Source organism: Mesoplodon densirostris, chromosome 9 (assembly GCF_025265405.1).
Source record: "Mesoplodon densirostris isolate mMesDen1 chromosome 9, mMesDen1 primary haplotype, whole genome shotgun sequence".
Lineage (NCBI taxonomy): Eukaryota > Metazoa > Chordata > Mammalia > Artiodactyla > Ziphiidae > Mesoplodon > Mesoplodon densirostris.
In genome coordinates, this window is record NC_082669.1 from 96,180,822 (window position 1) to 96,206,955 (window position 26,134).

General features: G+C 50.8%; 2 protein-coding genes and 1 long non-coding RNA gene across 3 annotated transcripts in view; 1 reads left to right on the top strand and 2 right to left on the bottom strand.

Annotated features, from left to right (window-relative positions):
• WDR91 (WD repeat domain 91) overlaps positions 1-10,039 on the bottom strand; it is a 51,575-nt gene extending 41,536 nt beyond the window's left edge. The window contains exons 1-2 of the mRNA XM_060107656.1: positions 9,935-10,039; positions 5,914-6,004 (exon numbers count right to left, since the gene is read on the bottom strand). Coding sequence (XP_059963639.1) covers positions 5,914-5,916 — 3 coding nt within the window. The 5' untranslated portion in view covers positions 5,917-6,004; positions 9,935-10,039. The remainder of the gene's footprint in view (positions 1-5,913; positions 6,005-9,934) is intronic.
• Positions 598-25,817, top strand: STRA8 (stimulated by retinoic acid 8). The gene is made up of 9 exons (XM_060107657.1): positions 598-615; positions 7,486-7,683; positions 11,609-11,684; positions 12,338-12,422; positions 15,286-15,477; positions 16,301-16,586; positions 20,876-20,949; positions 22,592-22,703; positions 25,642-25,817. Exons 2-9 carry the CDS (start codon positions 7,492-7,494, stop codon positions 25,714-25,716), a joined length of 1,092 nt encoding a protein of 363 aa, XP_059963640.1. The 5' UTR covers positions 598-615; positions 7,486-7,491; the 3' UTR covers positions 25,717-25,817.
• Positions 13,310-16,983, bottom strand: LOC132495724 (uncharacterized). Its single transcript, XR_009533332.1, has 3 exons — positions 16,825-16,983; positions 14,783-14,869; positions 13,310-13,462 (listed from the first exon to the last, which is right to left on the bottom strand). It is a non-coding gene; the product is annotated as an uncharacterized LOC132495724 (long non-coding RNA).
• Positions 25,818-26,134: the final 317 nt, after the last annotated feature.

The window sequence follows — 26,134 nt, forward strand, 5'->3', positions numbered from 1 at the left end:
AGTTCAGAAAATTCAGGAGTTGATGCAAGAATGTGTCTGAAACCACATCCACAATGGCCACCTGGCTCCATTGGATACGCCTGAACCACAGTTCCTCCATTTTTATTTTTAAGTGATCTTAAATACATCATCCCCAACAATGGAGAACAAGTGAAAAAGGCTGTTTCTCCAACCAGAAAGTTAAGGCCGAGGACACAGAACACAGGTGGCCATACTGGGTTGGCATTAATGCAAGAATGTTAGCTCCCCGTTGGGACAGGTGTGGAGCTGGATCTGAGGGGAGGAAGTGCTCTCAGACTGGTGGAGGGCAGGGGTATTTCAGGGCGGAACCTATGCTACTTAGGGGGCTGGCATTGGGGGCAGGATCTATGCTACCATGAGGAGGCGTGTACAGGGCAGGGTCTCTGGTCCTGGGAGGGAGGGGTCAGGGTCAGAAGGTGATGGGGTGTGCCTGGCTGTTGCCGTGGAGAACTCTGATTGTATCCAAAGCTGGTGAGAGGCCACCCGGAGGTCCCAGGCTTCATGAGCAGAGCCTCCTGCCTCACAGCTGCGGAGAAGGTTGACTGAAGTGGACTAGAGATCTTCATTCTCCATAAAGAAATCAGGCTGCGGCAGGTAAGGAACCCTCTTAGCAACATCCCACCCCAGGACTGCATTTCTTCTGGGTGCAGATCTGCTCCCCAGTGGGCCTCATCCAGTGAGGCAGATGAGTGTGGGGTGGTGGTTGATGGGGGGAGGGGGTGACTAGATGAAGGCTAGGCAGGTTGGTTCCTGGACCTCTGCGTGCCCTCTCGGCGCAAACGTAAGGCTCTGCAAGACAGAGGTACACAGACTCCTGAATGCCCTCTGCTCCCAGGGAAGAGAAACCAGGGAGTGGGGGAGGGGAGAAAAGCCGTTCCTCAGGGACCCTCCGTGACCCTGGGTCATGGACAGCCAGCAGGGATAGGACCTCAACACAGGCAGAATTTGATTTTAAAAGGAACATTTTACATTCACCTTGAAAAGGAGAGGGAGAATTTGCTCCTACTGGGTGCTTTCCATGTGGCAGTTTCTTTCTACATAACACAACGTTTAATTTAATGTTCCACCAAAACCCGAAGCTGAATTTCAGGAGTGTCCGCCGCATGCCAGATGCCCTATTTGTCTGCTTTAGGTAGAACTCATTTGTAATCCTCACGGCCACTTTGAGGTGCATCCTGGATCAGAACCCCAATCTGAGCGCCACCAGGCCCAGGTTGCTTCAGCGAGGCTGTGTGACCTCAGGTTCACCCTTGCCCCGGGGTGAAGCAGCTTGCCCCAGGTCAGAGAGCAGCAAGGGGCACCTGGCCTGGCTGCTGCTTCCTAGGGTAAAACTGAAGGCATGGGAACACCACATCCTGAAACATTCAGGGGTGCAAGAATTCAAGCAAAAAGAAGCCTAAGAGGGAAGAGATACGGGAACATATGTATAACTGATTCACTTTGTTTTAAAGCAGAAACTAACACACCATTGTAAAGCAATTACACTCCAATAAAGATGTTAAAAAAAAAAAAAAAAGAAACCTAGACACACGAATCTATCTATATTTGGGGGAAAATGAATTTTTTCCCCTAAGCTGGAAGAATATCTGTTTCCTCTTGTCTCAAAGAGTCAGCACCTTTTCTCTATTCTTCTTGCTATTTTGAGCCCACCTTTTAAAGGCCTCTTCTGCCAGCGCCTCTTAAGCCCCGCCCCCATTTCTTCCCTAGTTTATAACATCATTCCCGGGTTCCCCCTTTTCTGCGTCTATTTCCTCACCCCTGCACGCTCTCATCTTTTCCCCTGAGACAGAGCCTCTGCTCTAGACTCTTTATTGACCTCCTCCTTTCTAAGTCTCAGGATAACCCCGTAAGGCAGGTGTCAGAGCCCCGTCGAAGATAGTGGGGCTCCAGGTCAGGTGAGCAGACCCAGTCGGAGGACATCCGTTCAGTTCTCTGTGGGCACATACAAGCCGTTTGGGGCACCTGAGGTGACATAGGTATCCCCTCCCTGCCCCCTGGGCCTCCGCTTGGAAAGGAGCCATCAGGCAAAGGTGAGAAGTTCAGCCCTGCCCCTCCCCCTCTCTCCCCGCCTTCTTGTGCCGCCTTCAGACAAAATGTTACACTTTCTTCCACTGCCTGCACCCTCATTGGCTGGCCACCGCGCGTCCCCATTGGCTGTGAGCCCGGGGACAACACTGCGATTGGTCCCTGCACCTGTGCCGAGGTGCTGGGTCTGTCTGGCCCGGGTGGAGACACGGTCCCCACTCTGGTTGGCACACCAGGACCGTGACCGCTGCCACCGCTGTCAAGCCTTCCGGCGGCCCACGTGTTCCGGGAGTGGGGACGTCGTGTGCCTGGGTGCCCATCTCCCTCCGAGGGTGAGAGTCGACTCAACGCTGTGGAGGGGCAGGACTGACCTTCTCACCTCGCCGGCCGGCTGGCTGCTCCATAAAGGTGCACTTGTCCTTGTGGGTGTTTATGTACGTGCAATTGATTCAAGCCCCTGGATCCAAACAGGTGAACATTTAGGTCTGGGTCCAGACTTTAATAGGAGCGTTTGTACATGTCATCTTGACACCCTACATATTTCTGAGACTGATTTTGGATTTTTTTTTTTTTTTTTTTTTTTTTTGCGGTACGCGGGCCTCTCACTGTTGTGGCCTCTCCCGTTGTGGAGCACAGGCTCCGGTCGCGCAGGCTCAGCGGCCATGGCTCACAAGCCCAGCCGCTCCGCGGCATGTGGGATCTTCCCGGACCGGGGCACGAACCCGTGTCCCCTGCATCGGCAGGCGGACTCTCAACCACTGCGCCACCAGGGAAGCCCCTGGATGTTTTTTTTTACATGATCTGATAAGCATAGGGAACAAAAGGAAGCTGCTGGTGGGTTGCAAAACATTATCCAGTATCTTGTATGCGTTTGCTTAGGGTTTGCTAATGAGACTGGATCACACTCTTATGTTTTGCAGACTGATGCTTAAAAATGATTGAAAGTTACTCTGAACCTTGGAGAAGGTGAAGTCATAGTTTTTGAAAGTTCAGCCTAGGGAGTTTTTTAAAATGTCAGCTCTTGGGCTTCCCTGGTGGTGCAGTGGTTGAGAGTCCGCCTGCCGATGCAGGGGACACGGGTTTGTGCCCCGGTCCGGGAAGATCCCACATGCCATGGAGCGGCTGGGCCCGTGAGCCATGGCCGCTGAGCCTGCGCGTCGGGAGCCTGTGCTCCGCAACGGGAGAGGCCACAACAGTGAGAGGCCCGCGTACCAAAAAAAAAAAAAAAAAGTCAGCTCTAAATGGGTACTAAGTGGTGTTTTAATTGGAAAGTCTTTGGTAGTGAAAGTATACTTTGCTTTATACATGAGAGGTGATAAAAATTATGGCATGATAGTATGAACCTTCACAAAATGCCTTTTTAGAAGAATGCATCAGTGAAGCTGTCTTCTAACTGTGCAACTGAAGGTTATGCTTAGCAGGCTGATCTAATGAACAGAATTGAGCACAGTAAAAAGTTTTTAGAAAGGAAAAGATATCAGAGTTATGGCCATTCTGAAATGCCTAATATTATTTTTGGCCTCAGTTTCCCTCAGAATGAATGGGCTTTGCACAAATTGCCCAGTAAACATTTGTTTACGGAGCTGCAGTCCCCAGAATTCCTTCCCATGCAGCTTCCCATGCTGTTGTACGCTCCTTCCTCCACTTCTGTTGGAAAATGAGCAGCTTGTGCTACTTGCCCTTGTTCCGGATAGTCACAGAATTGTGACAATGACCTTCCAGGGGTGGAACGTTTAAACTATAATCTAGTTAAGGACTTTTTCACCTCCTTTATCCAGATAAAGAAATTAAGATTTCAGGTTTCTTGGCTCATAAAAAGTCACACTGCTGGCTAACAAAGAGTTACAACCCAGGTCTTGAGCCAATCTATAATCCATCCTGCCTTTTCCCACACTGGTTCATCTCATTGGCCGGGTACCATCTCTGGGAGCATCCCTGCATCATCCTACCCACCGTGGATTTGTAGGACTAGCTTCCTTCCACCTACTATCCCCGTACTGAGTTCCCCCAATTCTTACACCTTTCAGATGCCCGGACATTCACACTCACCCTCCAAACATGCCCCGTTTCCTGAGCCAGAATAGGATACCCAGGTTCTTGCCCCTGTATAATTCCTCCCCACCTGTCTCACATGGCAATGGGCAGGGATCCCCTGCAAAGGCTTTTTCTTTTCCAGCTTCTCAAATATGTGCTTCTCACTGTGAATCTTGTCAAGAGCTGAATTCATGAGATTGTAAATGCTTAGGATCCAGAGAGGTCTTCTGGGTCAGGGTTGAATTCGCTATGATTTCCTGCCCCCAAGGTTTTCTCTGAATGCTATCCTGTCTTATTGCTATTCTGATGCACCCCAAGAAGGACACTTTAGATACTGGATACATGGATCCTGATGAAGGATCGTACCGATTTGTTGGCAAAACAAGATTGAAATGAGAAATCTGTGTGGAGTGGGGCTGAAAAACTTCTCAGAGAAATTGGGACTTAAACTGGGAACTGAAGGACAAGCTGACTCTAGAGAGGTAGAAACTGGGGGCAGGGAGGCATTCTCGGTAGGAGGAAAGAGAATGGGCCACAGAATAGGGGTTGGTGGGCAGGGCAGTAACGTATACTGCTGGGAGCAGTTTCCCTAACACACTTTGTATCTGCGTAGGACCTTTAGGAGGAAAGGTTTGTTTTTGTTTTGCTCTGTTTTTAAATAAAAGATCACTTATTGATCTCATTTTTACCGTTAATTCCCCCATTCCTAGCAAAAGAGCCAAGTTTGCAAGAAGGCGGAGGAGGGTCCTGCCCTCCCCTCCCCCACCCAAGAACATGACTTCTGTGGTACTTGTCCTGGGCGAGGACCCCTTCACACAGATCACACATGCGGATGGGACAGCTCCATCTGTATTATTGCAACAAGAGGCTCTGTGTGAAAAATATCCACCTAAGCTCCTGCTGGGTCCACAGTGCAAGTCAATAACGATACCTTGGAAAGAATGGCTTTGGGGTATCATAGCAAATCATGCCTAGTGGAGAGCACGATGGAGCATCTAGGAATCGGATATTTAAAATTGCACAAGGTCTAATGAAGGTTAACATCTTGATTAGATCCTTGGCTTGATTCCCCACTGAAAGCAGAGTGGAAGGATCGTCTCCCATCTTTTACTGCAGTGTTCCCATCTCCCAGCTCCTGACCTGGGGCGCCCGAGGCAGGCAGGCTGAGATGGAGGCCACAGCTCCCGGCAGCTGGGCAGATGCTCTGGTGCCATCCTCACCCCAGCGGCAGGCAGAGAAGGCTGCCCTCAGAGGCAGCAAGTAACGGGAGTGTCTGCTGGCTATGGGAGAGGCAGAGGGCTGCACCCTTATTCAGTGACTCAATAGTCCCCAGAGCCATCCAGGTATTTCCCGAGGAATATGTTTGGGCAGAAGCCTGGGAGGAAACCCAAATTATCAGCATGGGCACTGGGAGAGCTCCAGACTCCCCACAAGCCCAGAGGCCTTTGGTATTCATATTCCTAGACTACTAGAGAATTTGAGATGCTGGGAGGACCCTGGTCTTTTTTCCTCCATTTGTCGACCTAAATTCCCTGGTGTCCAGGCACATGCACTTCTCTTTAATTTAAACAGGTAAAGAAGACCTATGTTCTTCGGTTTGAAAGTTTCTTGTTTTTCTGTCTGTAGTTCAAAACCTTCACTGTTTTACTTTGCTCCGTATTAAAGATTTGTTGATGTCTGGAAATTGGAGACTATAAAAGTGTGGCCTCTGATGTAACCTAGCCCTCGGGCTGGATGGGCCTTTGTGATTCTGTGGCTGTCCTCCCCACACCGATGGCACGTTACAGGAGCTGAAAGGGACCAGCGCAGGCAACAAAAATGGCACCTACTTACCATCTTCCCACCACTGTTCTGAGAAGCAAACCGAGGGAAAGTGGACACCCTAGTGAAGACCACATTGGCGACGGGAGACTTGCTGTCAGACCTAGAAGATGTTTTAAAATCCCACATTACTTCATTGGGTTCATGGTCTCTGTGGCCAGTTCTCCCCCTAGAACTTAGTGAGAAAGCTTTCTTCCACCTCCTTCCCTGATATTCCCTCTTCGAAGGAGATTTTGCTCCCAGCTGCTGTCAGCTGAGGTGCTTTGAGAGAGGGGCTGCTTGTCTGTGCCCCAGTGGTGGCTCATCCGGGAAAGCATCAGAATCACCCGGGCAGCATGTCACCTACACAGACGCCCGGGCCACCCCAGGAGATGCAGATCCAGTGTTTCTGAGGCAGGGCCTGGGCATGTGTATTTTCATCGGTCTCGCCAGGTAGCTGACATACATCAAAACCGACCCAGGTCATGCATTGTCTCTGCCCAGCAGAACTGTGCTCAGGGGAGAGTGGACCCCGCGGAGAACTCCCATCCTAATTCACTCAAACCTCAGTGCTGAGTACCTCCTGCGAGTATAGAGGTGATGACAATGCAGCCCCCTGTTCAAATTGCTGGCAGAGCCATCCATGGCTCAATCTTTTATTAAAATCGTTACATTATCAGCCTTAGAACCGCCTCTCTTAGAGAAGGGCTCCTGATTTGTAAAGTTAGATGTGACCAAGGACAACATAATCATCATTTCAGAACCCACTGGAAGCAGTTCAAGACAAACCAGCTTCCACTTCTCTGCCGTCACGTACCTTTTTGCTTTCACACGTAGAAGAGTGCGTTCTCTTCTTTTTTAGGTATAGTGTACATGCGGAAAAGTTCACAAATCTAAAGAATACACCTTGATGGATTGTTTTCATATACTACATACACCTGTGTAACAACTTCCCAAGTCAAAGAGGGGTGCCTTCTCACAGTAGGAAAGACCTCAAAGGGTGGGACAGGGCTTCCCTGGTGGCGCAGTGGTTGAGAGTCCGCTTGCCGATGCAGGGGACGCGGGTTCGTGCCCCGGTCCGGGAAGATCCCACATGCCGCGGAGCGGCTGGGCCCGTGAGCCATGGCCGCTGAGCCTGCACGTCCGGAGCCTGTGCTCCGCAACGGGAGAGGCTACAATAGTGAGAGGCCCGCGTACCACCAAAAAAAAAAAAAAAAAAAAAAAAAAAGGGTGGGACACATACTTGTTCCACCTCTGACACACTGTAAAGAATGCGGTCTCGGTATGGCTTGCTCTCCTTGGCCGCTGTGGTCAATTAACAAGTGTCTGGTGAGTACCTGCAAGGTCCTGGAAACTTCCTGGCGTAAAGCAGCTGTGCCCTTCAACTGTAAGTCAGATATGAGTGCCTTGTGTTTTAGGAGTCGAGCTTCAATAACATTTTGTATCATCTGTTATTTATTGTGTATCTGTCATCGATTAGACTCATTGGTTTGGGACCTTTTACTTGGGAGCTGTTTCCCTTTCTTTCTGCTTCAATCCACTTTCCTTTTTCTTTAATGTTGTATCTTTGTTATTTAGGGCCAAACAAAGCTTTGTACATTGCAGCTTCTCATGGAGACCTCTGAGGAAGACAACAAGCCCAGCGGCAGAGCAACGCCCCGGCCCCTGGCACAGCTGAAGAAGGTCGAGCCGCGGGTGGCCCGCAGACGCCTGTCTCAGGCCCGCCACCGAGCCACCCTGGCAGGGCTCTTCCGCAGCCTCAGGAAGACCGTTTACTCCCACTCTGATCTCACAGCCTCAAAGGTACGGGGACCTTAGGGTAGGGAGGAAAAGGTCCCACGCATGGAGGGACTGTGGAGCCGAGATGGGGACTGGCCTGGAGCTCCCGCCCCCGAGGGCTGCGGCCCGGGTGGGTCAGCAGTCAGCTGCGGACCCCTCATGGCGCTCTGTCTGTGCTGCATGTGGGTAAAGCCTGAGAGCCGGGCCTTACCTACCTGCTGCAGACAAGCCTGGCCTCGGAGGGGAAGTGACGGCCCGAGAGGCCCGGTGAGCCAGTGACTGCAATGCCCATCCCTCTCACGGGCAGTGGTGAGCCTCTAGCAGCTGCCCAGACCCGATGTCCCCAGCCCGAGCACACACATATACCCCGAAGCACACCCCCCAGTATGTGCCCGTGTGTGCCTCTCAGTTTTCATGCATCAACCAGGTCTTTCCCTAGGGGACAGGGCTCTCTAGGTAGGCATTTATCTTTTCCTGATCTTAATTTTGCCTTTCTCCTTATGCAGCTTGTTCATTGCTCGTCAGTGCCTCTGGTGGAGCACAGAAGGTTTGGGTGGGTTTGGGTGGTGGTGGGAGAATGGAGTGGGTATCACTGCAGGAAGCATTTAGGAGGTCTCCGACAGGGGCGAGTTCCCCGACAGCCTCCTCTTTTAAAAGAGGAGGGAACTGGAGTCCAGACAGGACCTGTCAGCTGGTTGGGGGCTCCAGACCTGGCCCTCTTTCCCCGTCCATCTCTCTGGACCAGCCCAATGCCCTGCAACTGCTTCCAGACAACGGGTTTCCCTCTGGGCTGGTGCAGAGCTGCACTTCTGGAGAGGGACCGACCATTTGACGGGCGGGAGCATCCTGCTTCCGGAGCTGGCACCAGAGCCTTGCTGAGGGAAGACACACAGAAGAGCCCCTCAGTGGGCACAGGGCCAGGGCCTCTGTGGAAATTAGAGGAAGGTGCCCAGAGCGCCCTTGTGCAGGGCTCCAAGTGGGGCTGGAAGAATATCAACAGAGGTCCCACGTGCTCCTCTGGAAGGCTATGGGTTGTGGCAGGAGAGGTATGGGGAGGGCTACTTCCTGGCTGAGCCAGGCTCAGGGGCTCGGGACTCAGGTGAGGGTGGGGAGAGAGAGTCCACATCTGGGCCTCTCAGCAAAGAGCTTGTCCAGCACAGCTCTGCTCTGTGTCCCCTGGGTGACAAAAACCCCAAAGTCCCGGTCATTGTCCAGTGAAGAAGTGTGCACAGACTGCAGCACAGCTGAAGAAAGAACAGGTAAGTAAGGAGTGGAAGTGAATCTAGAGGAAAACCCTTTGCAGCCCCTAAAACTCACACCTCACGATGTGGTGGTTGAGAGCCTGGCTGTTAACTGGCCTCGGTCCACGTGAGGCAGGTTACTCGCTAAGCTTCAGTTAACACACCTGTTAAACAGGGACAACAGTCATGGCTTCCTGAGGCCTGCTGTGGAGTTCAGCAATATAGTAGCTTGAAAAACAGAGCATGGTCATATGTGGTTTAGAATGTTAGTATCACTTAGGAGTGTCACTTAGGAAAGTGGGGCTCCAGAAAGTTAGACAGTTTGCCTGGAACGGCACAGCCAGAGGGCAGACTGGAAATCAGACGTCTTCTGTCCTCTCCTTCTTTCTCTTTCGTGCTGGAGGGACAACCCTGAATTTTGCATTTGTAATGTCCATGGAGAAAGGATGTGCTCTACAAGAGTGAGATGCACGTATGCGTGGTAGCAGGGTGTTACTAGTTGTCCGTGGCTGCCAAAACAAAATACCACACACCAGGTGGCTTAAAACAACAGAAATGTATTGTCTCAGAGGTCTGGCCTCTAGAAGTCCAAAATCAAGGTGTCCACAGGGCCGTGCTCCCTCTGACGGCTCTAGGGGAGAAGACTTCCTTGCCTCTTCTGGCTTCTGGCATTTGCTGGCAATCCTTGGCATTCCCTGGTCTACAGAGCCATCACTCCAGTTACATGGCCGTCTTCTCCCTGTGTCTTCATATTGTCTTCCCTCTGTGTGTGTCTGTCTCTGCATCCACATTTCCCCTTTTTATAAGGACTCCGGTCATACTGGATTAGGGCCCACCCTAATGACCTCTTTTTAACTTGATTACCTCTAGAAAGACCCTATTTCCAAATAAGGCCACACTCACAAGTTTGGGGGTTAGGACTTCAACGTATCTTTTTGAGGGGAACACAATTCAACCCAGACAAAGGTCCTAAGAAAATCAGCCTGCCCAAACCGTTCTAGAAACAGAATTTCAATGAATTGCACCCGGCTTACCTGGCTCTGTGCTGGTCCAGTTGACGTAGTGAGACTGCGAGGTGAGCGTGGGGTGGCCCGGCTGTGCGGACACAGGTGACCAGCCTGGACCAGAGGACTAGAAAGTCCTTGCCTCACCCTAAGAACAAGCCTGAGGTTCGGGTCACCTGTCAGCCCCTCGTGTCCGAAGAGGGGACGGAGTCCTTGCTGACCCAACGGTATAATCCTGAAGCCGGGGTGGGACGGGGGCAGCAGATGGTGTAGGACAGCAGGTGGCCCCTGCTCTAAAGGAGATCCTGTAGTCCACTGTGTTCTCCTCTCGCTGTCTTTTGGGTCTTCAGAGCGCTGTGCTTTGAGCTGCCCTCAAGCCTTCTTGTGCACCAGCCAGGGCAGTGGGAGTCTAGAAAGGCAGCCCCTGGGCTGTGGGCCCCTGGCTGCTGTGGCGTCCTCTCCCACCGCCTCCGCATCTCCTTTCTTTCCACAGCTCCCTGAGCGAGGCCTGCGTCCCCCAGCCCTTCAGAGTCCACGCATACTCCGGGGCTCAGCTGAGCTCAGCTGCCCGGAAGCCCGGCTCCATCGAGCCCTCCAGTTAGATGGGTCCCTCGTCCCGCTGCCGTGCGTTCCCACAGTCCTTTGCGGCGCTTACTGAATTCTAGCACCTGTTACACGCAGTTGTTTTGTGTTTTGTGCGTTGAGTGGTCGTTTCCATGCTCATCTTCCCTGTTAGAATGTCAGCGGCCTGAAAGCAGGGCTGTCTTGTGTCCCCGGGCTAAGCACACAGCTTCGCCCTCATACATTCCTGATGAAGGTGTGGGACTCCTGACAGGCATCGGGGTGTCTGCATAATAAACAATATTTAGCGTTTCTCATTTTTGAACAACCTTGCGGTTACCATTTTGACTGCAGTAATATTACATACAGTACAAGAGGGAGGGAGGGAGGGCAGAAATGCTTGTGATTCTACTCTTGCAGAAGAGGAAATTCAGAGTTCAAGTTGACAGAGCACTTGATAAATGTTTAGATCGGGCTTCCCTGGTGGCGCAGTGGTTGGGAGTCCGCCTGCCGATGCAGGGGACACGGGTTCGTGCCCTGGTCCGGGAAGAGCCCACATGCCGCGGAGCGGCTGGGCCCGTGAGCCATGGCCGCTGAGCCTGCGCGTCTGGAGCCTGTGCTCCGCAACGGGAGAGGCCGCAACAGTGAGAGGCCCGCGTACCGCAAAAAAAAAAAAAAAAAAAAAAAAGTTTAGATCAACTAGAGTGTACGCATTTAGCAAACAAACAGTATTAGCACGTTTAATGTTAACCTGCCGGTCGCACGCTGGGACAAGCGAGCAGAAGTTAATGGGCCTTTGTGCCGCCTGGAGCTCTGTCCATCAGGCCACCTGTGCCGTCACCGTCCACGCCGACTTCATGTAGCGTATACAGTAGTGTGCAACCCTAGTTGTCTGCTGAGCTCAGCTTAATTGTTTCCAAATACTTTGGTATTTCTGTGAGAACCATTTCCAGAATACAAAGTAAATGTCATGCCTTCTGTGGATCAGAACAAACTTCCTACCTTTTCTGTCCACAGCGTCAAGGACTGGGGCTTTGCCCCCGAGGGAGGGTGGCCTCAGGCCGGGAAAGGGGCTCCTGTGTCCGCAAAACCTTCCCTGTGGTGGGAGCCTGGCTTTTCTGCACTGTCTGTCTCTGTCCTCAGTGGCAGGTTTTGAATAAGGCGAAGAATCATATTCAGGACCTGGAACAAACCTTGGCTAACCTGCTGAAGCAGAAAGGTAAGAGATCCCTACCTGCCACCCCTCTACCTCCCAGGGAAGGGCTGGCTTGTCTTTCTATTGAAAACAGGGAGATTGGGTTAAGCCAAGTGAACATATATTTATTGAGAGCCTACTGTGTGCCAGGCACTGCACCTGGGCCAGGGGTACGGTGAGATCCATGCCCCTGTCCTCAGGGAGCTTAGCGTCTGGCAGGACAGACAGACATCAACGGGCTGTGTGAGCACGATGAGTTCCTTCCTAGGTGCTGTTGAAGGGTGCCTGACCTCCTCAGGTCAGAGAGGCCAGAGAAGTGGACTGGGGTGTGTCCAACTCAAAAGCAAAGGGCAGAAGCTGTCTCCCTTCCTCGCACTCAGGCTGGGAGACATGGCTGGCTGGGAATTTGGGTTTCATAAGCTAGTGAACGCCGAATTCTGAAAGGGATACTTTCCATGTCTTGACTGAGAAAGTCCAGTTCAAGAAACTCTTCCCCTGTTCTAGTGCTCTCCCCCCACACCTAAAAGGAGAGGTGAAACTGGGCTCTTGACTCCCTAACACTGAACCTGGGTGGGCTCAGCGACCACCCAGGGTCCACCCAGGCCAGAAAGGCAGGAGAGACTGGACAAAGTCCCAACTTAATCGTGTGTGACCCTTGACTTCTACTTCCCTCATAGAATCCTTCAACCTGGAGGATGGGAATGTAAACAGCTTAGAGGAGGTCAAGGAAGAATATGCCAGCATGTACTGCAAAAATCCCAGGTAAGACACCCAAGCACCAGGAGACCTAGAATCTGCTGTTCTACTACCACAGTGCTGCTACAGCTGCACAGCCCACCTTTCCCCTCCAGAACGCAGAACCGAGGAAGAGGTGCTGCTTACCTGTTTAGAACAGTCTTGTGCTGGAGAGATTTCTTTTCTATTTTATTCGAATCACACGCATTGGATTTCTTCCCAATTATGAAAATCCTACTTATTCACAGAAAATGTCAAAAAGACAGAAATGCCCAAAAAAGAAAATTAAAATACATATTATCTCACCACTCAAAGAAAATCAATGTTAATCTTAAAGAATATCCTGGTTTTTTTCATTTTGCTCATTATTTTGTAGAGAAATGAGATCATAGTGTTCATACCGTGTTATAGCTTTTAAAGAAACTCACCTAATGGCTTTATTGAGGATATATATGAAAATAATGAAAATCCAAATCTCTGCCTACTTTCCAAGCTTCGTAGGAACCTAAGAAAAACCAAACTGAACTTCAGAGAGGAAAGGAAAAGTAGTTCACCCAGGTGTCACAGATGCTGAAAGGGGAACCTCCTTTATAATGTCCCAGTCAGACAAGAGAGGCTGATGCAATGTCTTTCTCGTACTTTTATGATCTCATTTTGAACATTTAACTCTCGCACTTTTTGATGTGTACTTTGTAGACTTAGTCTTTGCTGTGCTCTCAAAGGATGACCCAGGCTCTGTACCACCATCCTGCACAGCTGCTTCGAGAGCGGCCTGGACTTTGGGGACAATGGTCGGGCCCTCATCACCTCTGGTAGCCCCAGGGCGTGCCCAGCACAGTGTACATTCAAGCTGGCCTCTGAGGAGGTACAGGAGTACGTGTATAAACAATTTTACTCACTCTGAAAAGGGGACTGCGAACTGCTTACTGTCAGAACCTGAGAGCCTGCCGAGGTGAAGTGATGCTGTTCCCTCTTTTTTCGGTGGGGTTACTACTGATGAATTTTATTTTCTTCTCCGTGCTTTTCTGTATTTTCCAATTTTTTAAACAATAAATGTGTATTATATCCTAAGGGAAATAATCAGGGGGAAATGATAGATTATTAAATTAAATTCAATTCACATGGTAGACAACGTGAGAATACAGAAAAGTATTAGAAGGACACGATCACCTATAATCACACTCTGCAGTGCTTTGGTCGCCGGGGGGTGGAGGCACGAATGGTGTGTGTGTGTGTGTGTGTGTGTGTGTGTGTGTGTGTGTGTGTGTGTGTGTGTGTGTGTGTGTGTGTGTGTGTGTGTGTGTGTGTGTGTGTGTGTGTGTGTGTGTGTGTGTGTGTGTGTGTGTGTGTGTGTGTGTGTGTGTGTGTGTTTTAGAAACCAGACTAGCCCCACCTGGAAATCAGCCTGGGAGATGATCTCAGTGAGGCAGATGTTAGCTACTGACCCCACCACATTTATTACATAAGCCATCCTCTCCTTCCTGATTTAACATACGACCACTATCACATACTAAAATCTTATTAATACTTGTATCACTTGTCCACATGAGGATGACTAAATTTCTTTCAGAATCATATTAATTAGGGAGGATTTTTTTCGCTAGAATTATTATAAGCCTACAATAATTAAAACTGTGGTACCAGCAGAGGAATAGATTAATTACATTTTATAATTATTATATTTTAATTAATTAATTAAATTATGAGTGAACTTAAGTGCCTTTGTTCAGGATCATTTGTATTTCCTGGGAGCTTTTTTTAACCTATTCTTTACCCACTTTCCTGTTGGGTTGGTGGTCTTTTTCTAATTTAGTGGTAGAAAGGCTTTATGTATCATAAGAAATTAGCCCTCTTTCTAGTATATGGATTACAAACATTTGTACCTTGGTTGGTTGTTTTCCTATTTTGCTTTCAATGTTTCTGTTTTTTGTTTTGTCCATGCAAAAATGAAGTCTAATCTGTCCATCTATAATGGCACCTGATGTTGGGTGAATAGTCAGAAAGACTTCCTCCACTCTGAGATTAGAGAGAGAGAAAGAGAGGTTGAGACTTCTCCTATGTTTTCTTCTGGCACACTTGCTTTTTAACTCAACCTGATACCTTGGGGATTATTCCTATCAGTATAAAGAGATTCTGGGTACAAGTCCTGGTTTTCCAAATTGTGTCATGTTGTTTCAGTCTCTTAAAACTGTCTTCTGAAGAGCAGAATTAAAAACGTTATAAAGCCCAACTTATTCATTTTTTTCTTTTCTAGATGGAGCTTTTAGTTTAAACCTAAGTATTTAACCACGGTTTTTGGTGCTATTGTAACTGGTACTTTTAAAAATTTCAATTTCCAATTATTCATTGCTAGTATATAGAAATACTATTGTTTTTTGTATACTGACCTTGTATTCTGCAACCTTGCTTCCTTCTTAGTTCTGGTCACATATTTGTAGATTCTTTGGGATCTTCTACATAGATAATCACATTGTCTGCAAATAAAGACAGTTTTATTTCTTCTTTCCAATCTGTACACCTTTTATTTCTTTGGTTCACCTTATTGGACAGGCTATAATCTCCAGCACAATTTTGAATAGAAGTGGTAAGAGAGGACATCCTTGTCTTATTCCTGATCTTAGCAGAGAAACAGTCTTTTACTGTTAAGTATGATGTTAGCTGTAGGTTTTTTGTAGATGCCTTTTATTAGGCTGAGGAAATTCCCTTCTATTCCTAGTTTGCTGAGAGTTTTCATCATGAATGGATGTTGAATTTTGCCAAGTGCTTTTCTGCACCTATTGAGATGATCATCTAGGTTTTTTTTTCCCTTAGTCTATATATGCTAAAACTGTGTCAAGAATTTCAGTCTTGATGTTCATGAGGGATTACCTTGTCTCCATTTCCTCCCCAGTCTGATGTTAAATACAGTTCATCAGAAAGGTTCCGACACCTGGTGCCCAATCGAGGCAGTCAGGAAGGAGGTTAAGAAGGAAGAAGAGGAGGAGGAGGAGGACGAGGAAGAGGAGGAAGAGGCAGAGGAGAAAAACGTGGAGCTCTTAAACTCCCCAGTCACCTTGCTGCCAGACCTCTTGGAATTTGAACGGTGTGAAGAGCTGGGCCCCTGTGGGGAAGGGGACAGGTGCTCCACCTGGGGCGTCCTGCAGGCCCCGAGTCATGGAAGCTCCAGGATTTCCACGTGGTGGGGGCTCAGGGATGAAGTTGGCAGAGGAGCCAGAGAAATAGTCCTGAAGCCACATCTGCATAGCACGTGAACTGTGTTTCCTTAGACTGACTTTATTTGGGGTGACTTTGGGGGGCCTGTGGGTGGGATATGAGAGCTAAAGCCACCCCCACTGCTGCACACACACCACAGGTCTGCTTCAGCAGCCTTACTAATTAATCTTGGAGTAAGAAAGGCAGTGGATGGATGGCTCTGATTCCCCCTGTCCCTCACCGCTCCTCCACAGACCTGAGGCCCTCCACGTCCATGTGGGAGGGGCGGGCCCAGTAGAAGGAGGCTCGCTCCACAGCTTCCAAATTAAAGCGAGGTCATAGCATATCTGCACATATCTGGGCTCTAAACTTGAAGCAGTTTTCCCTCGCGGGGAGAGCCGAGCCTGCCCTGCCTCTCGTCCTCTCTTTTGTCCGGCAGAGAGCTCCACATGGGGCGCTGGGAGGACTTGGGGAGGGACCCCGAAGCACAAAGCTAAGTCTTCCATGGCCCCCCAGGTAGCTTCTACGCTGCAAGTGGCAGGGCAGGCGGCGGCTAGTGAGGCTGAGTCCCTGGTGAAGCACAGCGAGGTCAAGGCCTGCGTGCTGTGCACGCTTCCCCTCTCCCCACCAGCACGGGATCCCGAGGAGCCGGCCTGGGCGGGACCCCAGGCCACCGGCTTCAGGTCCGGGAATTGCTGCCCTTTCTGTTGCAGGTACCTCAACTTTTACAAGCAGACGATGGACCTTCTGACCGAGAACGGGATCGTCTCCTCGCAGGAGGGGACCCTCCCCATCGTGTCTGCGGCCATCTCCCACATGTGGCAGACCCTCTCCGAGGAGAGGAAGGCCAGCCTCCAGCAGGCCTGGGCGCAGAAGCACAGCGGCCTCCTGGGCCTCGCGGGGGCCTGTCAGGAGCCGGCCTGTGCCGAGGGCAGCGTGAAGGACAGCGGAGTGGAAAGCCAGGGGGCCAGCTGCTCGCTCGTCTCCACCCCCGAGGAGGTGAGCGGACCGACGGGTGGGGTGGAGGGTGGGCATCACCTTTGCCTGGAGACGCCAGGGAGCTGCCCGGGTCAGACAGTAACTTGGAGGTGCTGTTTGGATTCTGGCGCGCGCGGTAAGTTTCTGATTTTCCCGACATCATATACGCAACCACAGAACCACAGTTATTTTTCCCCTGCTACTTTCCTGGCCTTTCCATGGGGATTACAGAAAAGAAGGTTTAGAAGGTTGTACGCACTAGGATTCTTTCGGCTTCCAGTTACTCGCTCTTTAAACCAAGAGGAAATGTACTCGGCACACCCAGGGAGGGCCCGAGGCAGGAGGACTTCCGCTTCGTCTCCCTGCGACGTCGCCGCCGACTGGGCTCCTCCCGTCTGCCTGCTCTGCCTGTCTCAAGGCCGGCATCTCACCTTCCCCGCCCACCCCACTTCCCCCACCTCGTGTGGTGACTGTGGAACGGCAGCTGGTAGCAATCAAGTTGTTATTCCTTTTCTACATCAGGTAGGAGAAGAGATTCCCTGCCCCTCTTTCTTAAGGGTCAAGGAAGAACTTTCCCAGAAATTTGCACCATACCTCTCCTGCCCTCTCATTGGCCGGAACTGGCCAGATTGCCAGATTACTGAGCCAATGAGTAATCAAGATAGGACCAATCAGGCCCAACCCCTGAGAGCAGGTCAGCTCCCACCCCAAAGAGCATTGCGGTACGCAGAGGAGGCAGCCACGCCTCTGCTATAAATGTGCTTCTCGGCGTTCAAGCAGCAAGAACAGCCGTGGTGAGCCATGCAGAGCGTTGGGTGGCGTTAGGTTAGCGGTCAGCTCAGCGCTGAGATCAAACTGGGCCCCTCAGCTGCTCTTCCAGAATTAGGACAGCCTCAGAAGGCCGCTGCTACCACTTGCGGCTGCATCTGCCCTCCCTTGTCTAACGGGGAGGGCAGTCCTTTGCTCTCCGCGCCTGTCTAGTGCTTTGCGGGACATTTAGCTTCCGTGGACCCCACCCCCTGCTTTACCCTGACTTTCCAAATACTCCTCCACGGGTGGTCCCTTGGAGAGGACGTCCAGTGTCTCTCTGGGGAGTCTTAGAGCCGGAGAACCTCCTCCAAGTGCCTCTAATGCTGGGGGGCCAGCCCTGGAGGCCCCATTCTCTGGGAGGTTTCCCAGCTACCAGGGCCCAGGCCTGGAGAGCAGTGGTCACCTTGTCCAGTCTTTCCAGTTCACAGACAAGGCCTAGCATGTGGCAGGACTTGTCCAGGGCACATAGTTCCTGCTTCAAGCATTGTATCCTTCATCACAGAGTTTTTCAAGTCTCTGCCCTTTGGTCACCTATTTATGCTCTACCCTCTGTGATCTCCCCTGATGTTTCCCAAGTGGAGTTTAGTTAAAAGGCAGGTGCCTGGGGACTTCCCTGGTGGTCCAGAAGCTAAGACTCTGTGCTCCCAAGGCAGCGGGCCCGGGTTCTATCCCTGATCAGGGAAGTAGATCCTACATGCCTCAACTAAAGATCCCACATGCCTCAACTAAAGATCCCGCATGCCGCAACGAAGATCCCACGTGCCGCAACGAAGACCCAAAGCAGCCAAATAAATAAATCTTTAAAAAAAAAAAAAAAAAAAGGCAGGTGCCTGGCTAGTACCCCAGACCCACTGAATCCGAGTCCCCGAGGGGGTGGCTCAGAATCTCATTTTGAACAAGCACCCCAGGTTGACTGATGACCGCGGGTGTTAGTCGAGGGAATTTGCAGGGCGGATGTGCCACAGTCAACCGCTACCACCCATGCCCCCTCCCCATCCCCCATTCGCCACTCCACTGGACTATGACTTCTGATCTGACTATCCACGAATGTTGGGTCCACCATGAGAGGCTGTGAGCTCTCCTCCATAATGGCCAAAGCAGGGCCAACCAGCCCCAAAAGACCTCAACCCAAGGCAAGCATCAGCGAGGGTAGATGTCTTTGTAGCCTCAAAGTGCCTGGCCCTGGGGTCCCACAACAAAGAAGGCTAAGGGCTCACGTTCTTCTGGTGTTGAGGGAAGCTGGCAGCAGAGTCTCTTAACCGTGCCCAGAGCAGGGCTCTGCCTGCATTGCCGTCCCCAGCCTTGGGCCAGCCCAGGGCTGAGTGACAAGGTGAGTGGAACAGATAACAGTTATGCCCAGGGTAGGGACAGAGCCAGTTACTCCTGCTGTGGCTTCTAAATTAGTTGCAGTGAAACCTCTGCAGCTCCTGGTCCACCTGAGAGGTTCTGCTGTGGAACAGTTGCGTTTGGGGCCAACCCCTGGACTCGGGATCAGGTGGACAATGCCCCTGACTTCTGAGAGGTGCAGCCCCGTAAGTGTGCGGGGTGCCCCAGAAGGACCTCAGAGCCTGGCCATGCTGCCCCCAAGAGCTGGCTTGTGAGAGGGGTTTGCACAGGTGAGGATGGTATGTGGCCTATGATTGTGATGGGCTGATTGATTTGAGGGAAGGAATTTAGGTCCTGCGTCCCTGCCTCAGGCCTGCTGGGGAGGACCACGGAGACAATGGGCTTCTGTGCTGATGGACACAGGAGCCCAGGCCTTTCAGTGACCCCTTCCCAAATCGTCTTTGAGGTGACCAAAGGGATATCAAAAAGAAGGACACCAGAAAATGTCCAGAACGCCAGGAGGACAATTCATAATTCCAGAGTCCCAGGGAATTCAGTTCCAGGAAAGTGAATTGTAAGAAGACATGAAGTGGGGAACTTCCCTGGTAGTCCAGTGGTTAAGACTTCACCTTCCAATGCAGTGGGTCGGATTCAATCCCTGGTTGGGGAACTAAGATCCCACATGCCCTGCCACCAAAAGACCAAAACATAAAACAGAAGCAATATTGTAACAAATTCAATAAAGACTTTAAAAATGATCCACATCAAAAAAAAAAACCTTAAAAAAAAAAGACACAAAGGGCAGACAGAAGGCCTCCAGACCAAGAGCAATGTGTCCCCAGGTAAGAGGGGAGGAGACCCTGGGGAACCTGCTAGAACCTGCCAACTAGGATCAGAGAATGCCCTCTTGACTCCCATATAGAAGGGGTAAAAAGCACAGCTAGTTAAAATTTTCATATGACTGTCCATGCAATACTTGGGACACTTGTATGCCAAAAAATTATTCATTCTTTATGTAAAATTCAAATTTAACCAAGCATCCTGTATCTTTTTTTTTTTTTTTTTTTTTGCGGTACACGGGCCTCTCAGTGTTGTGGCCTCTCCCGTTGCGAAGCACAGGCTCCGGACGCTCAGGCTCAGCGGCCATGGCTCACGGGCCCAGCCGCTCCGCGGCATGTGGGATCTTCCCGGACCGGGGCACGAACCCGTGTCCCCTGCATCAGCAGGCAGACTCTGAACCACTGCGCCACCAGGGAAGCCCCATCCTGTATCTTTATTTACTAAATCCTGCAATGCTAAGTGTATATCATGTTCCCGTGGAATATTTAATATTTGTCAACAAATTTTTAAAAAACAGAACTGAGAACTTTCTAACTAGCAAGATTCCAAAATTGGAAACATATGCTATAATATGCCCCGGGAAATGACTGGAGGAAACAGATCAGTATGTCAACAATGGACATCTCTGGGTGGGACTGTTTCTCAGTGATTTTAACTTTGTTTCTATTTTCCAAAATTTCCGAGATGAACCTGTGTTTCTTTTACAAAGCACATAGTATTCAATAATAGCTAGCATATTTGAGCCATTATTAATGTGCCAGGTGCTTCCCATACATCATTTAATTCTTGCAGCATCCCTATGGGTAGGCACTGTTGTGATTCCCTTTGGGATCTAGGAAATTAAGTCGCAGCTTAGTGAGTGGCAGGGCTGGCAGTCGGCTTTCCTGCAGCTTAACCCCCGAGCCCCCTTAACTTCTGTTCAGCTGCCCTGGCATGAAACCGCTAGATTGTGGATCCTGGGCTCAGACAGTCTCTGCCCCTCGGGAGGTGTAAATGAGCCCTTTCCAGTGTAAACTGAGGCTCACCTCTGGCTGTTGCATCTCGCATCTGAGCTCCTGCTTTCTTTAAAAGGAGGAGACCACGGTCCCCGGTGCTTCCCCATCTCTCAGCCACCTCTCGGGTTGGCAGTTTGTTCTGGGTGGGCAAGAACTTAATACTCATCCTCTGGAAAGGTTACCAAGGAAAGAGCCTGGGTTTGGGCCTCAGCTTTAACATGCACCCATTTGGGGCTGAGGGGTAGAGAGGCTTTCTATGCATCTCTCCCCCAGCCACCCAGAGCAAATGTCAAAGTGTAGGGGTATTTCTGACACATGAAGTTTTGTGCTTCCTTTCAGATCCTTTTTGAAGATGCCTTCGATGTGGCAAGTTTCCTGGACAAAAGCGAGGCTCCAAGTACATCTAGCTCCAGGTGAAGAAGGGGGTGTGAGACTGTGTGTGTATATGAGTGTGTAAGTGTGTGTGTGCATGGGCACCCCTGTTGGGGTGTTTACGAGCCTCACCCCTGCAGCCTCTCAGAAGGGAGCGTAATTCCGTGGAAGTTCTTGGAAATCCACTTTTTTCTGTGATTCAAAGTAGGTCCTAGGATTGTGCCATTGCCCTGGGGATGATGTTGTCTGGGGCTTCTTCAGAGGAGACAGTTCTTCCATCGTGGCCCAGGGATGAGACATACCAGGTTATCAACTCCAGGTGGCTTGTGCTGCACTGTTCCCCGGGGTGAGGTGACGATGGGCAGGTGACAGCAGTCGGTCTGGCCCAAGAGGTGGGCGGTGGGCTCTGGGCCACAGAGAGCCGGGGCCAACGTGGAAACAGGCCCGGTGCCCTGGGCTCTGAGTCGCACAAGGGGAGAAGCTGCTTTTCGCAGTGCTGATGGGAAGGATGTGGAAGGAGGTGAGGAGGGGATGGCTGACGCCCTGAAGTGAGACGAGCATCTGGGGAGATGTTAAAACAAGAAGGAGCTTGTTTTAAAAAAAGAAAACAGGTGTGTTTTCTCAGAAAGTTTAGGATGGGAATTCCCTTGCTACTTTGAAAAGCTGTGGTCTTACAGCCTGAAGGCACAGGCCCTTTGCATAGCTGGCTAAAAAGAAGCAAGAAAATTTAGTTTTTCTGCCTTGGGAGTGAGGCTGACGTTCATGTCCTCGTGATCCCAAAGAACATGTCCGTTCTCCCCGAGGCCTGTGGCTATGGCCTGGAGCCCTGGCCGCCTGCAGGCAGGTCAGGGGGCAGCATTTGCTCCTGTGCTCCCACCCCACCGCCCCCAGCCCAGCCAGACTTGCCCAGAATTCTCAAAGCGCTTTTCCCTGGTGACTCAGGCTCTTCCCAGCTGTGTGTGGAGTCTGATTTGGCCGAAACTGGCTGGAGACAGACGCTCCTATTTCTGAGCTGGGCTTGGGCTGTGAAGACGATTTTGTTGAAAAGTGGCCAAAGTGTACTTGGAACTCCTCATTCTACTGATGGAACAAAAACCAACCAATTCAAACAATTTTTTTTCTATTTTCCCTAGAAAAGGCAGGGGTTGCTGCCAGGGGTTCCCACGCTGACTGTGAGACCTCACTCCAGCAGGAAGTCAGCTGTCCAGGCCTGATTTACGGTCCTGTTGGCAGGCTTCTCCCCTTGTCCCAGGAAGCAGCCTGCCCTCTGCGCCAGGCCCATGTTCCGTGTTAGACCTCCTGAGCGGAGGCATCGCAAGGGGCTGATCTTGATCGTGCCCTGAGCCCCACGAGCCTGGGCGACCACCGGTGGGAGCAGACCCGTGCGGCATTGCTGTACGAGCCCGACTCTGGGAGGAGAGGAAATCTCGCTCCTTGTTCCACAGGCCACAGCTCAGAACACTAAGCTAGGCATGCGAGCCTGCCTCCCTGTGGTCTCGCTTTCCCAGCAGCTTCCAGACATGATGTTGGAACTGGGGCCATGCAAACCTTCCATGGAGGGCTCGGCTGCGTGCTTCAAAGTGCTTGGCTCCCACCGTAACCCAGATATTTTAGTGGGTACAAACAGAGGTCAATCGTTAGGATTCTAAAGCTTTGCTGTTTCTTCCTCCTTTCTGCTGTCAGTTCCGTGCTGGCTGTCTGCAACCCAGAAAACACCGAGGAGAAGTTTCAGCTCTACATGCAGATCGTCAGTTTTTTTAAAGGCCTGTGCTGTGTTAACACTCAGTTCAAACAGGTAGGACGGAGCAGGGTACAGTGAGGCCTCCGCTCACCTCCCCTCGGAGGGCGAGAAGGGCTCTGGAGGGGAGACCCGGCTACAGCCCCCTCAGCTCACACCACGGCGCAGGGACGTTCTTCCACGGGTGGTTGACCTCAGCCTAATGCATCCTGTGAAACGGAGGATGTCCGGGGAGATGGAGGGGAGAGACAAAAGGATGCTCTTCAGGGCAGACCTGAGCCTGGGAGTCCCTTGGTGCCGGGACCAGACCTCAGGGGCCTGGCCCTTCGCAGGCATTCCTACACGTTGTGTGACTCCTTGAGGCCTAAGAGGCCGGACCGTTTCATCGTCTTCGGAGACCCCTGGGTAATATTTGCTGCCAGCTTTTGAAGGATATTAATTTCTGCTTCCAAAAAGCTGACTGTGCAGCCCACGGGGACATGCACTGTGGGGGGTCTTGGTTAGAAGGCCCATTCCTGGAAGCTTCCACGGTGGGGGATGGTTACACCTGAGCTGCCAAGGGGACAGGCCCTTTCACGTTCATAGCCATGGATCTTCTCACGAATTTAGCAAAACTATAGCTGTTCATTAAAAAAGGTAAGTGATAGTGATGAAAATGTCTCAAATAATTCGGACAGCTTTTCCATGGGGCCCTCTTCCCGCAAACCCTTCATTTCCCTCTGCCAAGACCACTTTGAATCTCCACTTGGAGCCAGGGCCCTTCCCTGCGCTTTGCTCTCCGCCTCCCAACCCTTGGCCACCGGCTCTGACCACTGTGTCCCTTTCTCTCGACACAGTGAAGTCAGTTCACTTTACCAAGGCTTTGAGAATGGATTGATGGGACAGTCTTTGCTTTCCCTGCTTCCTTTCTCTACACATGGTAGGAAAGAAAGAACAGGCAGGGCTGGAGCACCCATGGAAAGCAGAGGTACTCAGACTTGAATCGCCTTGGGAGCTCATTGGAAATGCAGACTCCTGATGTCCCCACACCCAAGATTCCCATCCAGTGTTGCGAGATGCGGCCCCAGAAATCTGTATTTTGAACAGGCTGTTCAAGAGTGTCCTCATGCAGGAGGCCTCAGGCTTTGGTAGATGGTTTGTAAAGGGGGCAACTGCATTCTCTTCCCCATTTGTCCCCCGCTGTCAGCTTCATGGGAGGTGGTTGGATGAAACTTAATTAGTACCTGTATTTGTTTCCTAGGACTGATGTTACAAATTACCACAAACTTGGTGGCTTAAAACAACAAAAATCTATTCTTTCATAGCTCTGGAGGCCAGAAGCCCAAATCAAGGTGTTGGCAGGGCCATGCTCTCTCTGAACGCTCTAGGGAAGAATCCTTCCTTGCCTTTCCCTATCCTGGTGGCTCCCAGCAACCCTCAGCATCCCTTGACTTGTAGCTGCCTCACTGCAGTCACTGCCTCCGTCTTCACATGGCCTTCTGCTGTGTATCTCTCCGTCCCTCTCATCTTGTAAGGACACCAGCCATTTGGGTTGAGGGCACACCCTAAATCCAGATGATTTCAGCTTGACATCCTTAACTGATCTTACATCTGCACAGACTCTGTTTCCCAATAGGTTTCAGGAGGATATGGATTAGAGGGAAACTACTCAACACATTTCAGCACCCAGTTCCAGCAAACACCTCTCACAGCCTAGTGCTTTCACAAATCTGCAGTTTAAAAACGCCTCATCACCGTTCTCAGAGGCTTAAGGAACCAGAACATTTGGAATGACATTCAAGCACTCTGTGTGATGGAGACTCCAGCGTGTGGTTCCCTCCCAGGACGCTTAGCCTCCGGGCAACCACTATGCTCCGACTCCCTCTTTTCTCAACCTTTGCTGTATCCTCACCCTGAACAATGGGACTGGGTGATTTTCCTTCTACCAGCTGTTCCCCACCCTTGGATCCCCTGGCTCTTGTGCGCCCCTCCCCCATCAGTAGAGCACAGCCGGTGAGGACCGTTCTCCAGAGCTGGAGAGGCTTCATTTGCAGAGTCACCCCCAATCTGGCCGTCACCTTGGGGACCAGGTCCCACGTTCATAAAATGGTTGGCTGGATTAGGGGTGCTTCCCGGGGCCCAAGGGGATCAACCCCTAACCATCAGGGCTAAAAAATTACAGGGCTGATTTTCTGCTGGGGTGGGGAGAGGTAGGAAGAACACAAACCCAGGAACGTACAGTTAGGGGAAGAGGTAATGGGGAGTCAGAGAGGTTGGCTGGGGTCATTGTTAAGGGACTGAGAAACCCTTGCTAAACAGACATAGCGCTGTTTCTTTTAAAAAATTATCTCCAAACAGCTAACCCATGAACATGGTTTAAAGTTCGAAAGTTACCAAAAGATATACAAAGAAAACGTAGTCTTTCGCCTACCACTGTCCCTTGCTTACTATATCGCATTCCCTTCCCTGAAGGCAATTACCACGACCAGTTTCTGTTCAGCCATCCAAAGATATTCTCCAGATATTTATATAATCTTTCAAACACAAATGGTAGCCTACTATACACATTGCTCTGTACCTTGCCCTTTTAAAATAGTTTATCCTACGGATAGAGAGGGATCTCATTCCTTTTTTTTTTTTTTGAAACAGCTGGTGGGTGCATCATGGTGTAATTTACCATCCTCTGTTGAGGGCATTTGGATAAAGCTTTAAGATTGCCCCCGTCTCTCTTATGGGATCCCAGAAATCTCCAGGAGAGGAAAGAAGTCAGTTCTGTTGAATCCAGGAGAAGCCATTCTGGAGATCAGAGAGTATTGAGTGGAGTGAAATAGAAATGGACTCCCTGCCCCCCACTGCTCTTAACTTCCTGGCTGGAAGCTGGAGAAGAAGATACCACTGAAGAGACGTGGGGGAGAGACAGAGGGAGGGGGGCACGCCTGAGATGATGGGGGCTTCTCCTCTGCCTGAGGCCCAGAGCCCTTAAATAAAATTGAATCCTCTTCTACCTGTTTTGCAGGAACCAGACCTTCCCGTCGACGATGAGATGGTAATGTTGAGGTGCATGGAGACGTTTGACGATGAAGATCTGTGATGCAGTGGGAGCAGGAGGGGTGAAGGAGGGTGGGCAGTCTCCAGTTTTGAATGCTCGCAGCCCAGGTTGCCCCTGCCTCAGCCTTGCAGGATGTTTTGGAGTGGGCTGTCCTGAAAGCATTTTGATGGTTGTAGTTTCTGATTGTTATAAAGTATTTAAGAGGAGTGTGGCCCCGTCAGTCTTTCAGGGTTGTTTGGTATGAGGTGCTGGCCTGCTGCAGGGCACACACCTGCTCCCACTGTGCTCCTATTCAGGGGGTAACGGATGCACCCGAGGCCCAGGCCACGAGCCTTTCAAGAACAGGACAGGCAGGATCTGTCCCATGACACCAGGTACTTGCAGCACACCTGGGTTCAGGGCATTGTTTTGATGGGTTCTAGAGAGTTCTGGAGTCCACCACACATCTGGCATGTTCTGG

Coding starts and splice junctions, on each gene's coding strand:
- STRA8 (XM_060107657.1), top strand. CDS start 7,492: ATGGAGACCTCTGAGGAAGACAACAAGCCCAGCGGCAGAGCAACGCCC. Junction 11,685..12,337: donor TAACCTGCTGAAGCAGAAAG/GTAAGAGATCCC, acceptor CTTCCCTCATAG/AATCCTTCAACCTGGAGGAT. Junction 20,950..22,591: donor CCAAGTACATCTAGCTCCAG/GTGAAGAAGGGG, acceptor TTCTGCTGTCAG/TTCCGTGCTGGCTGTCTGCA.